We start from the raw sequence: 14,413 nt of genomic DNA on the forward strand, positions 1-14,413 counted from the left end.
TATATTTCAGCATACTCAGTGAAGTGACTCAGTTTCTTTATAAACCTGAGGAAGTTGACTAATAAAGCATTTGACTAGAAACTTTTATCAATTTTAGCCTTTTCATTTGAAATGTTTTTAACAAGGTGACATTGGATGAGGTCTGCTAGTATTTCAGGCAGGCAAAAGTATTCAACTTAACACACTAATAGCAGAACAACTCATTAGTTCACTGTAACACTGCTGGGGAGCTTTTTATAGCTTACTAAGCTGCCAAACAAACAACTTCTATCGAAGTGGAAAGTAAGAAATAGTGGAGTCACATGATTAATTGGCACCATGGGCTTACACTGACAAATGAGATGTACTTTTAATGTAAAAGTCTGAAATCAGGATGTCTGGTAAAGAAGCTGCTCAGATTATCAGGAACATGACTGATTTTCCCCCTTCTTGTTCAGTTATCCCTCTGGTAGATGCAAACTGACTCCTTCCACCCCAGCTTTTTCCCCATCTTGTAACTGCTAAACATGGCTCATGCATGCTCCCTCCTAGAGCTCCAGGGACATTGCTATAGTGAAACATCAGTAAAACTGGCGGCACACAAGTATCAAAAAGAAAAGTCAGAATGGTAGAAGATGGTGTTGCCATGGGACTTGCAATTACAGGGATCTTGGTTATTGCTTGTAGATATCGTTTGGAATACCTCGTCATTTTTGAAGTTGATGCTGTCTCACTAATCTACTTGTTCTATCTTATCTCTAGCTCTTCTGATCCTATAATGTACTTTCTGCAGTGTTGTTCAGGACTCTATGTCTTTTAGAATCCAAAAATCTTATCACCGCCCCTTTTAACTATGACTTTGGAGTGGAGACTGTTGAATTCCTGTGTAAAGGCAACTGCTTTCAGTCTGCAACAGCCTAGACACAGTCAGATTATATGATAGTTTGTATAACGAAATCCACTGGGGAGAGACAGGTATTGGTTTGAGGTTTGTGTGTAGCTAGTAACCTGACTGCCTGAGCAAATCCACTTACAGGCTTTGCTTTGTAAAATGACCTCCAGTAACCTGTTAGGTGCAGATTTCTGTAACTTTGCCAACCTTACTTTCTTTGGCAAGAATTTAAAACGCAAAGAAGAAGATATAAAACTTACTACCCATCTAATTTTTGAGGAGAAGGGTGGAGGATTACATTTTTCCTGTCTTGGTGTGCCTTCCTCTTTTGCAGTTTTTGCTATTTATTGTTTTGTTTCTTCTTTCAGTGTTTGACTACAGCTACAGAGATTACATCCTGTCCTGGTATGGGCAACTCAGCAGAGATGAAGGGCAGCTGTACCAGCTGCTATCTGAAGACTTCTGGGAGATTGCCAAACAGCTGCGACAGAGGCTGAGTCACATTGATGTAGTTAAAGTTGTCTGCAATGATGTAGTGAAAGCTTTACTCTCGCACTTCTGTGACCTTAAAGGAGCCAACACCAGGTAAAAACAGAACTGTCTTTTGTTGGAATTTTCTGCTTCTCTCTTTGCTTTCAGATGTGTTATGTCAAAGTAATGAAGTGTAACGCTTTTGTAGGCAACTGATGAAGAAAACAGTTCAAGCTTATTACCAGTTTTAGAGATCAAGCAGGCCTCAGGGCATCTGTAAGACCTGTGGAAGGAAACACTTGTCCTCCTTTTTCTCAGAGTTTGGATTCATTGCTGTTTCCATTTAATCCTTGAATCCTTTGCTCATGGTAGGAGGTGGGCTGTGTGAGCAGTTCCTGCAAGTGTGAACCTGCAAGGGAAAGGAGAGGCGCTGTCAGAGCAGTCGACAGACAAGAAAATAGTTATTTGCACCTTTCCCAAAATAGGACCAGGGTTAATTCCATTCAGTTTTCCATTTCTTCTGGCCCTGGGAGGCAAAGCCTTGCAGTTTCTGCAAGTGGCCTGTCCTGCAGTAACAAGATTTTTCTAGTGGCAAAAATTGTTGTCTGGATTTTCTTTCTATGTCTAGGTTATCTTGCTAATTCCGTGAATTTCCTTTTTGGCAAGGCTCTTTTTGTCCACTTAAAAATGTCAGCTGTCCACTAGAGTTGCACCCAAATTGTAATTGCAAATGAGAACTCTTAGCCTATGCAATTTCCACGTCTGAATGCACAGTTTGTGTAATTGTGCATGGAATTTGGGCTTATTTCTGCACTTAACTTGCATTTCAGTTATCATAATTTAAATATGCTTTGGTCATTCAGATTTAGACTATACGTTTTATACTATGAAGTTGTTTTGCTTACAGTTAGATCCACATATTTTTAACACCCCTTCAGAGAAAAAAGATCACCTGTTTTCTGTCAGTGACCAGTCTGTGCTGCCATTCACACTTCTTTCTGTTCTGGACCAGAAGATAGGGTTAATGTATTTGTGGTAGATGCCAGCTTTATGTAAGCTGATGTGTAGGAAATAAAGACAAAAAAGGGTGGTTACATTCAAGAAAAGAAGAAATTAAGGTGTATGCATGTTGCAGCAGATCTTGCATTGGATTCCAGATACTACTTTATTTCAGCTCTGGAATGTGGTAGAAATCTTTTGGTCAGGTAAAGCTCCTAAGTGTGCTGCCTGATTTTTAAGCATTATGCTTGCACTTGCCCTGTATCACGGTAAAGTGCTTGCATTTGGGAAGAGTTTGATTTGAACAGTTAAAGGATGAGGATGGTGTTTTTCTTTTAAAGTGTAAATGTTTTCCTGTTTGAAGCTGGGGATGTAGAATGTACAGTTGCAGAATTATTAATTGTTACTAATGCTGATTCTTGATGAGGTTTCTTATCTGCTGAGAATTATGACCACTTCTTCTAGGTCTTTGTTGGATTGTTATTTCCACTATATAGAGCTAAAAGAAATTCTCCTGGGTATTTTCCAATTAACTTTTTCCCTTTGGAATGGTAAATGCACCTTAGTCAATGCTGGATAAGGCAGGCTGCGTTAACATGGTAATGGAAAAAATTCTGTCAAGAATTAATGTGATAGCAGGTTGAAAAACCGCAACAAACCCCACAGCTCTAACTGCAGGCTTCATATAGGTTGAAACTGGACCCATTGACTGTTTTCCACATACTGCAAGGCTGTGAATTCACAAGGAGGAAGGTCTGGTTTTAAGCTGCCTAACAGTAGTTCAGCGGCATGATGCTGCGTGATGCAAAATGTGAAGCACTAGTGTATCCTCATGCTGCTCATCCAAACTTGCTCAAAAAGTCCAGGAGGCTTTATGGAAATTGCACAGGGCTCACCTTTTCTTGGCAGATGGAGAGAGGACTTAAATGCTATGTATGCACTATGGCAAAGTCAGCAGAAGTGTGACATTGTGCTCATATGCTACAGATTGAATTTGTACTGCTGGGTGATCTGAGCATGCATGTAATAAACCTAGAAGCACAGCGGAAGACTCTGGTACTGTTTTCTTTTTAAGGGAATTTGTGGTTTTAAGACTAATTAGAGTTTTGTACTAAATTGCCTACTGCTGTAGAGTTTGTGCTGGAACCTGCTGACATTTTAAGCTATAGACTGAGAACTGCAAAGTATGTCACTTCTAGCTTGGAAGGTACAGTTTCTTGGAAAGCCTTCAATTCATTTCTATATTGCTGTCCTGGTTTTGGCTGGGATAGAGTTACTTTTCTCCCTAGTAGCTGGTATGGTGCTGTGTTCTGGATTTAGGATGAGAATAATGTTGATAGCACACTGATGTGTTAGTAGTTCCTAAGCAGTGTTCATACTAAGTCAGGGACTCTTCAGCCTCTCATAATGCCCTGGAGTGAGAGGAGGGGTGTGGGGTGAGCACAAGAAGCTGGGAGGGGACACAGCCGGGATAGCTGACCCAAACTGGCCAAAGGGATATTCTGTATTGTGTGATGTCATGCCCAGTATGTAAACTGGGGGGAAAGCTGGCTGTGGGCCGCTGCTCAGGAACTGGCTGGGCATTGGTCAGCATGTGGTGAGCAACTGCATTGTGCATCACTTGTTTTGTATATTCTAATTCTGTTATCGTTATTATTATTATTTTCCCTTCCTTTTCTGTCCTATTAAACTGTCTTTATCTCAGCCCACAAGTTTTACCTTTTTTCTGATTCTCGCCCCCATCCTGCTGTGGGGGAGCGAGCGAAAGGCTGTGTGGTGGTCAGCTTCCTGCTGGGTTAAACCACAACAGTGGCCACAGTTCAGACACAGGACATTCTTCTTCCTAAGGTAGGGAACACCAAGATCTTCTTGATCTACCTTTGCTTTCTGTCAAATGTTTTAAAGATGGTAGTAAATTTAAATTGGCATTCACATGTTTCCCTCTGTGTGTCTAATAATGAATCCAGTTAGTTTTGGATGATAAATATAGTGGAACAGAGACTGTAATGAGAGCAAGGTATCTTTCCTGTTGTGATGCCTGTTGGAGCACTGCATCTCATTTCCGCTGCTGAGTTTATACCGCAGTGTGACAGTGAAGGGCATTTTGTTTGTTATCTGGTGGCTTACGAAGTTTTGAATACCTCTCCTACCATCTCTGGAGGGTGTGCCACCTAAGCCACTTTGTCTCAGTTTTCCTGTGTGACAAAAGATAAATCCACTGAAGCAACGGAAAGAAATTGTCTGTGCCCAGGAGGACAGAGATGTCTGTTTCTTCAGTGTGAAGTTCATGTGTTTTGTCACTGCGTACATGTCAGCCACAGAAATTCCTTTACTTTTGTGCTTTCACTGACTAACTTCGACCTGTAATACCTGATAGATCAGGATGCCTGAGGGGATGAAAATAGGCTGTGACTTTTCAGAATGAGGAAGGGTGCTACAGTCCTTCCCTTTGGTCCTGCTTTCCCTCTGGCTTATTTTAATCATCTCGAGGCTCCGCTTAGTAACAAACAGCTGAAGGTAAATGGCCAGCAGAGGCCAACAGATGAGGAAAAATGCTTCCCTGAATGAGGGAGAGAGCATGAGGAGAGGAGAGGCCACTTCCATGGTGGCCAGTGGGAGGCAGGGAATCAGGAGGGAGAAGCCTGGCAGTGTTACGTCTGTTTCCCCTTTCTTTATTCTATCCCCTGGCTTTCTTTAACGGTGACTGTCTTTTCTGCGCCTGCCAGATACTTCTACAGAGTGAAATAAGGGCAGAGAGACTCCTCTAGCCATGGGCAGAACTGTCTGGGATGACACAGAGCCATGCAAGCTGTAGGCAAGACAACTCCCAACTCTTCCGTCTTACATGCGTTGCTGGGGTGTACCTTGAGGTCCAGTTGGGGCTCTAAAGGATCCTGTCACTTTTCAGTTACAAAATTTGTGGCAATTCAGAATATTTTAGGTAGGAAACAATTTCATTCCTAATATTAGCTCAGGGTAGAAAAGGAATATGATGGTTCCCTGGGTCCAGTGTTAGCTAGTTTATGAGTTTGTGATATGGAAGAAAAATCAGCCTTGGATTTATTGGTAGAAGCCACTGTTCTTTTCCTGTATGTTGTACAGAATCAGGAGCACATTCATAACTGGATTAGCCAAGTGCATGCTGCAGGGTAGAGAGGGTAGTATTTGGCTGGGGCAACTTGATCCCAAAGGTAGAGGAAGAATTGATTTCTGCAAATACAGATATGTGGTGTTGCAGGCTGCTTCTGGCAGGTTGACTGATACGTGATATCTGATGGGATGCTCAGAAGTGTTTCTGTGAGTGTGTGCCCGGACTTGCAGCATAAGTCATGACTTTGCAAAATGGATTCTTGGGGGCTGTAGGCTACTCCCAGTGCTGATTCAGAACCCATATTTAAGGGCTCAAAGCTCTTGGAAAATGTGAGGTGGGGGGGAAGTGCTGTGGGGAAATTGCTGTTTGAGTGATCGGTGTGACAAGCAATTTGGGGATTTAAGTTCGTATTGCACAAGTTTTGGTAATATTCCTTTTGTTTTCTATGTGTTACTGACAGGGTAAGGAGGGAGACAACTCAGTTCTTAATTTTCTTGACCCATGTGAATACCTTTGCTCTTGTAGATATATAACTTGTATTTTTTGTGATCACAATATGTAGTGTGATAAGAAACTCAGTAAAAATAAAAAGTGCTGCCACCACAAACTGATCAAGAGCAGATTGATGCAAAGGGAATTTAAGCACTTGAGATTTAACTTGTTTAATCCTATAGATGCATCCAAGTTGTCAGGATAGCTACTAAACACCTCCCACAGTTCTTGTTTTTTCTTTTATAATTCCATTTGCCACCCACAAACCAGGAATACCAAGAACTGCTTATCACAGCCTCTGGAAAAAAATATCAAGAGGATTAGTATGAAATTGTAGAGGTTCATTGCAATGGGAGCAGCGGTATGAAAGTGCTGAGAACAAAATAGTCACGAAAAGCCAAAGTCTGAGCATGTTATTAAAGTTAATTCATGGGTAGCACCAGGTCTAAAGCTCGCCATTGCCTTCAGGCTTCAGTGTGGGAAGCTTCGGTTTCCTGTTAATGATTGAGTATGACCTAGATACCACAATAAGCATTAGGACCTCCTGGTGCTGATATGGTCATACCACAGCTTGTAAGCTATTCATACATTTGAGTCTGTTATCAACATGACATGTCAAATGCTATTTCCTGAAAGAGGTAACTGTGACATGTATAAATTATATGGTCATCTTCACAGTAAATATTAGATAAAGTGATTTATAAAACTTACTGATGTATCTTGATAAAAATGGCAGCTGTGGAAATTTTGGTGTTGGCTTTGTCCTTATTTTTTTGTTGTGCTTTTTGGGTTTGGTGTGGTTTGTTTCCAGAGGTTTTGGTACGTTTGTTTGTTCTTTTGTTTTTTGTTTTTTTTTTTTTTTTTTTTAGTAGGTACTTTTTTTCGGGTGTGTTTATGATGCTGGCTTGTAAAGGTCTAAATTTGTTTCTTTTATTTCTTAGAAAGTTTAAATAGATCAAGCAGTTTTCATTCTGCTGCACTAGCAAGAAGCTTAGAGATCTGAGGGCAATACAGGTGAAGAGATGGAGCCTGCAGGTGGTTTTGGTGGTTCTCAGAATCAGTTTAATGAAAGCGTGTGGTGAGTGTTGAACGTACTGATGAAAGTCATTTAGAGTGAGTTACATGTGCATGTCAGCTCACAATTGCACTGATTGAGACTTAAATGTAACTCTGCAAGACTCTGTGTTGAAAGACTAATTAAAGAAATAGCAAGGCTGAAGGGAACATTTTGTGATTTATTTATTTATTTAAAGAGAAAGCACCTTTACATAATTTCCTGTAGAGTTGTTAATGTTTTTACAGACTCTTTGGTGGTTTGGGATTTTGGGGGTGGTGGTGGGGTGGTGGTCTTTTAATATTATTTATTTATTTGCTTGCTTCCTATTTTCAAAGCAGACAGATTTATCTTGTTTGTCATCATTAAGTTCCTGGTCACGCATGTCTCCTAATCCGTGTACTTATTTTGGGATTTCTTGCCGTTGAACCGGTGGTACTGCCAACCCCAAACCTGCAAAGTCCCAAGTTGCATGGGTATTGTAAGTGATAACTTTGGGGCTGGCTTTTAATTTTTTTCACCCCCTTTAGGACTCATTTTTAAGCTGCTCCATGTCATCGTGAGGGTTGAGACTATACAAAAATAAAGACAATGTTTCATGTCAGGAGCATATACCCAACCACAAATATCAGTTGTCTTTTAATACTCCTGACTGTAATGAGTCTTTACAATACAGGGAGTTACCAGATGGTTCTAATTAAGAATGTGGGTATCTAGAGTAGATCCTAGATAAAAAGAGGTATTTCTATGAGGTCCCTGTATTGGGAAACCTGGAAGCCCAGTCATAGATGATGGTCCAGTATTACAAAACTGCCATGGGTCCTGCGTTCCTGAGAAATGAGGAATTGGTGTTAAAGAGGTGGTGGTATTGGCTCAGAGTTGCTTAGTTATAGCATGGGAAGGAAATGACTGTATTTCTATAACGTTGGCAATGTTTTAACTGCTTGTCTTCGGGAATACCAAAGCAAATCTGCTGTTCGGCTTTCCTTTATAAAGTGCTGGATGAACTCTCAGGTTTGCAGCAATAGGGGGTAAAGCCTTAGTATTGATGACGTTCAGCAGGATACATGTTCAGTAATTGCACGAAGCAATCTCAGAGCAGGGGATAGTTACAGCAGGTGTCATTTTGGTCCCAAAGAAAAGTGCTGCTTGGAACAGACCCGGTACAAAGGAATTTGCTTTGGCAGGCCCTACCTATGGATCTATATTCACAGGCCACTGCCTGTTCTTCCACTGGTTTGGGGGGCAGCTGAAGGAAATCCCTTTGCTTTCTGACGCTATGAAATAACATTGGATAGCATTAAAAATTCAGAACAGGCTTAAAAGATTTCATAAAATGAAACTTACGGAAAAGAAACTTAGGCAAAATTAAGCCTGGCTTTGTAGCTCATGGGGGAGTGAAGAGGGATATGACCTGTAAGCATGCTGTGTAAAGCATGAGTTCTGTCTACTGTTTTAAATCACTGAAGTCACCCGCATCTTGATACACCAGTATATGTCATTATTACTTCAGTCTTGATTGTTCAGGAAGGCACAAATGAATTAAGTTGCCACTTGCCATTATTTTTCAATCGCCTAAAGCAGATTAAATGAGCCTGGTTTACAAAGCTTGTATCATGCCTGTTTTGGAACTGTTTGCTAGAGTGCCACATTTATGTTAGTTCACTGCATGCAGTTGTGCTCAGAATTTATGGATAATTGGCTGGGCTTTCAAAGCGCTCTCTAAAAATATCTGCACACAGCAAGAGTTTTCTCTGTGTGTACGTGCATGTGGATTGCAGTTAAGTTTCAGCTTTTCCTGTTGGTCTCTGCAAAATGAACAGTGCCTTTCTTTACTCTTGATCACATTCCCACAGAGTTGAAGATCAAAGTATTATACCAAGCTGTAAGAATATGCCTGATCAGGACATCTTAGCTCCTGCTCCACAATAGTAAACAGACTTGGTTTGGTAGCTGAGCAGTGCTGTTAATACTTCTGTATTCTGCTCCTTTTTTTTATGGTTATCAGTGAAGGGATGCTGTTTTCTGGGCAGACCTTTCACTGACACACAATGTATTCTCCCTGCAAGCTGATCAATGGTTATATTGAGGGAAACAGAAGTGTAATGCTTCGTGTATAAATGCAAACAAGGATATAAGCCTTGGATGTCTTGTCTTGTCTGTTTTACCACTGGCATATTGATTTATTTTGTAGCTGTTAAGCCTCCCCCCAAGCTTCCTCTACTGCTTTCAGTCTCCCCTTTATTTCTCTTGCCCAAACAGCAATGAAAACTGCAGGATTTGTTGACACAACTGTTTGGCACTGATATGCAAAGCTTTGAATTTCCTGAAGACTTTGTTTCTCTATGCTTTTCATAAAAATCTGGTGGGGTTCTGTGCCTTGCCTTTTGCTTACTAGATCACATTTTAGGTACAGTTTAGCTAGGAAAACGAAAGAACCCCTCTTTAGGGAGTCCTGTCATTTTAAGTAATGGAGATAACTCCAGAAAAAATTGAAACTCTCTGTAAATGGCCTGTCAACTGGAGAGTATACAACTCTGCTCCCTCCTTGCATTCCTGTAGGCAGGACACAGACAAATGAGAAGGGTAAGAATCAAATATTTGACTTTCTCTTGGTTTATTCTGTTCCGTTTTCCATTTGTGTTCTGCTGGCTGTGTATCAGAAAAGTCCTGGCATGGGTCCAACTCAGCCAAGCTGTATGTATTGGCTGTTGACTAGGAATAAATTTGTACAATAGGGAGACAAAGATAATGAGAAATGAGTTCTCTTGCGTGGGTGATAGTATAGGTGCAGTTAATGCTTCAGGGTGTTTGCAGTCCCAAACAGACTGGCATTCCTCAGGAGACTTGTAGAGAGGCATTGGAGGCAAAGAAGACTAATCACAGTTTAGTAAAATTTTATGTGCATTATGGCTCTGTTTCGTGCTTTGCACATGATATGAAAGTATAGCTTGATCTAATCACTATGCAAGATGTCCCACAAATAAGGTAAGAGTGTCCAAAAAGAATGGGTTTTGTGAGTTCATGGGCAAAAAAGCAATCACCACTTGCTTTTAGTTCTAACTCTGTATTGTTGTTGTTAATACACAGGAACCAGTTGTTAGGAGAAGTTAGTTTGCTGGTAGCCAACTGATGTTTGGTGCAAGTCATCCTGTGTGCCGGCATTTTGCATATGCTTCTGGCTGTGTTCCTAAGTGGCTGACTTTGGGTGGACCAACGTGTCCAGGAAGGGAAGACTTTACTTCCCCACTAAGAGGTCGCTGTACATAAATGACCCAGACTTTCTGTCTGCCAGTAGTCTGCCTGGGATGTGTCTGGTTTTGGATAAATAATGAATGCCTTTAGGGAGAGCATGTGATGGGAAATGTTTGATGCAGTGTAGAGGAGGCTGTAGGATAGGTCTGGAATATGCAAGAGGAATGGAAATGCACTGAGGAAAATAGCTAGGTATTCAGCTGCCAGAGGGAAAAGAAAAGATCCTGCCAAAACAAGATAAACAGCTTTCTGAGCTCAGTCAGCTGCACAACCTGCACTGGTTGATAATGAAGACTACACATCATCTTCATAAACTGCTGCTCCTCAGAAGAACAGAGTATTTACATCCAAGCTGTTCCAAGGAACTTGTTTTGAAATTTGTCTTACTTGTAACAATTGAAACTCCCTCCATGATCCACATTTGAAAACTAAGCATTTGATTTGAGATTGAGTAAGAGGCTTCAGTCAAATCGAAACCAGATGTCATCTTTACATTTCTGTTGCTCTGAAAATTAATTTAAAAACTAATTTTGGTCAGCCTGAGAAAAATGACTTGTATTATTAGAACAGAATTAGAGCTATTGTTAGAGTGTTGTTACTATTCCAACATATTTGCTCCCTCCTGGACTGACTAGCAAAAATCAGTTTTTACACAATGCTGCCTGTCACTAGTGGCCATATAGTGGTGTCTAACTGACAACTTCTGGTTTGACTGTATGCAGTCCTTGGTCCCTTTTTCACATACAGAGGCAATGGGCTTGGAGCAGCTCTGTAAGTCAGTTGACTCTAACCAGGACAGCAGCCTCCAGCTCTGGGAAGGACACAGAGGTTATAGACGATGAGAGGAGGCACTGGTATGAGGATGTGACAGTTCTGAGCCTTTTTAATACCTTAGAGCCTTCAAGTGAAGACCAGTGCTGGCTGCCTTTGGAAATTACCGTGGTGCCTTTCAGGTGACACTGCATCTGTCTTGCTGTAACCACTAGCATGGTCACCTTGCTGTTAAACTGTAAGTCTGTGATGGGAGCACATCAGGCATGTGGCCACGAAAGAACTGCTAGGGCACCTTGTCTCTGCTTCTACAGTCATTTTTGTATAAAGAAGAGGCACTGCTGTGACCTGCACTAAGGACTTGGCACATCAAGTCAAACGTGTTGAGAAGTCCAGAAAACCATCAGCACCTGCGAGGAGATGAACCGGTCAGTATTGGGCACAAAATGAAGATGGGGGAGGTTTGCTCCCTGTTTCTTTCAGAGCTGTGATCAGAAGAGCTGTTTGTGGGGAGTCTGCAAACAACACAGACTGTGCTGTCATGGGCTTGCTCATCCAGCAGCACGTTGCTGTGAATGTTCAGTGGTGCACAGCGCCCACCCAGTGCTTCATGCTGCAGCAGTGGCACAACCACCCCTTCACTGTGTTAGCTCTGAAAGACTCTGTCTTGCCATCTTCCCAAAATGCACCTACCATGATTGCCAGGAGCAGGGAGGATGTACTTGCTTGTTCAGTGGCAGGAAAAAGAGTTTATACTATGTTACTGTATAGTATAGCACACTATACCTGTCCTAACTCCAGTACTGATGTACTTGCTTGAAGTTAGGAGCCTAATTCTTTCACCAAGTGCAAAGTGAAAACAGCAAGAAATTTTGATTTTTTCCATTCATTAGTATCCAGCTTGCATAACCCTTACAGTTAGTGAGTGGATTATAGTGAATGCCTTCCCCAGCAGGCTAAGAGTGCTTCTGGCTGATAGTATTCTCCTGCTCTTTCTTTGAAGCTGAACCAGAATTAGCCAAAGGCAAGGATCTGACTCTACCAAAGGCAGGCAAGATGGACCCTGACTCTGAAGCATTTAGGATGATGGAGGAAAACTGTGACTTTGTTCCCTAGTTATTTTTTTTTATCTGTGGTGATTTATTAAGATATAACATGAGCATATTCCAGCTTCAGCCTACTGATCAGAGGACTCAGCTTGAGGCAAGTTCTCTTGTCTCTTTTCTGAATCGTTCTGTGATTTCTGCATGCCTGAGATGCTCAGATCCAAGCAAGTGTTGTTAACCTGATTTGGCCAAGAAGTGACTCACCAAATCTGTGATCTGGCTGAGAGGTGACTCAGATGGGACTTGGAAGATGCAGGTTCAGACCTATCAGACTGAGCAGAGCCTAAAGTCCAGGGCCTCTTACCCCCTCTGGGGTGAGCATACTGCCCACAGGGGTATTGCCCCAAAGGTGGGGTTGTACACACAGCCTGAGCCCCTACAGTTTCATGCTTTCAAGTTTCATGCTTTATATACCAGTAACACTGGTACTGGTAACAATATGGTTGGCTCTCACTTGTCAAACTACTGAGGGAACTTTGCAAGTTTCTTTGCGCTTTGGGAGTCAATTCACCTTTCCCTGTTTGCCATCACGATTCTACCCTCTTTCTAAATCCGTGGGTGGGTTTTTAAAATCTTTTTCTAAATTAATTTTCCACTTAGTGTAGATGGGTGATAATGCCAAGTCTGTTACTATATAGTATCTTGCACAGACCAATTTGATGTAGCCTGCAGGTGGCAAGTTGAAAACTGCTGTTCTAGGAAAAGTCAGGTCAAACAGGCCAGTTATTTACTGGGAGATTTATTTACCAGTAACAAAGGAAAGATGGTAACTTCGGTATCTAACAGGTAGACCTGTTTCTCAAACTAGATATGATGCCAAATCCTCTGCTTAAAGGTTCAGGTCTATAGTTAGTTTGCTCTACAAGAATGTATTTGCTTCTTGAGTTTGTGTGGTGGGTTGACTGTGGCTGGATGCCAGGTACCTACCAAAGCCGCTCTGTCACTGCCCCCCTCAACTGGACAGGGGAGAGAAAATATAACGGAAGGCTTGTGGGTCGAGACAAGGACAGGGAGAGATCACTCAACCAATTACTGTCACGGGCAAAACAGACTTGACTTGGGGAAAATTAATTTATTACCAATCAAATCAGAGTAGGGTAATGAGAAGTAAAACCAAATCTTAAAACACCTTCCCCCCACCCCTCCCTCCTTCCTGGGCACAACTTCACTCTCCATTTTCTGTACCTCCTCCCTGCCAGCAGCAGTGCAGCAGGATGGGGAATGGGGGTTGCAGTCAGTTCATCACACGTTGTCTCCGCCGCTCCTTCCTCCTCAGGGGGAGGACTCCTCACCCTCTTCCCCTGCTCCAGCGTGGGGTCCCTCCCACAGGAGACAGTCCTCCACGAACTTCTCCAGTGTGGGTCCTTCCCACGGGCTGCAGTTCTTCATGAACTGCTCCAGCATGGGTCCCTTCCACGGGCTGCAGTCCTTCAGGCACAGACTGCTCCAGCGTGGGTCCCCCATGGGGTAACAAGTCCTGCCAGAAAACCTGCTCCAGCCTGGGCTCCTCTCTCCACAGGTCTGCAGGTCCTGCCAGGAGCCTGCTCCAGCATGGGCTTCCCACGGGGTCACAGCCTCCTTTGGGCATCCACCTGCTCCGGCATGGGGTCCTCCACGGGCTGCAGGTGGATATCTGCTCCACCGTGGACCTCCATGGGCTGCAGGGGGACAGCCTGCCTCACCATGGTTTTCCCCACGGGTGCAGGGGAATTTCTGCTCCGGCGCCTGGAGCATCTCCTCCCCCTCCTTCTTCACTGACCTTGGTGTCTGCAGGGTTGTTTCTCTCACATGTTCTCACTCGTCACTCTGGCTGAAGGTTTTTTTGGTTTTTTTTTTTTTTGACCCCTTCTTAAGTATGTTATCCCAGAGGCACTACCACCGTCACTGATGGGCTCGGCCTTGGACAGTGGTGGGTCCGTCTTGGAGCCGGCTGGCATTGGCTCTGTTGGACATGGGGGAAACTTCGAGCAGCTTCTCAGAAGCCACCCCTGTAGCCCCCGACTATCAAAAACTTGCCATGCAAACCCAATACAGTTTTTCTTGTTCAATTTTTTTAGAACAGTTGACAAGATTTCACTGTAAGATCAGTGATGGAACAATTGTTTTTTTATTCAGAGAAACTTTTTTCCTCCCACTTGCTGGGCTCTCTATTTGATGCAGTTTTAAAATACTGTATTTCTATTTTGGCAGGTGAAAACATTGACAGGACAAAAGAGTTTGGAAATGTATCTTAACGTTATTAAGAAAAATTAGCAGGACAAATATACATGGTTTAAAGTGTTTCTTTACTGAAGTTACTTACC

At 42.5% G+C, this 14,413-nt stretch overlaps 1 protein-coding gene across 4 annotated transcripts in view; it reads left to right on the forward strand.

Annotated features, from left to right (window-relative positions):
* SNX25 (sorting nexin 25) overlaps nucleotides 1–14,413 on the forward strand; it is a 92,860-nt gene that overhangs the window by 20,242 nt on the left and 58,205 nt on the right. For all 4 annotated transcript variants that reach the window (XR_008234106.1, XM_052779852.1, XM_052779850.1 and 1 more), the window contains exon 3: nucleotides 1,240–1,456. Coding sequence is in view for 3 of the 4 variants with exons in the window: in XM_052779852.1 (XP_052635812.1) it covers nucleotides 1,240–1,456 (217 nt within the window). In the remaining variant the exon portion in view is untranslated. The remainder of the gene's footprint in view (nucleotides 1–1,239; nucleotides 1,457–14,413) is intronic.

Source organism: Harpia harpyja, chromosome 2 (genome assembly GCF_026419915.1).
Source record: "Harpia harpyja isolate bHarHar1 chromosome 2, bHarHar1 primary haplotype, whole genome shotgun sequence".
NCBI lineage: Eukaryota > Metazoa > Chordata > Aves > Accipitriformes > Accipitridae > Harpia > Harpia harpyja.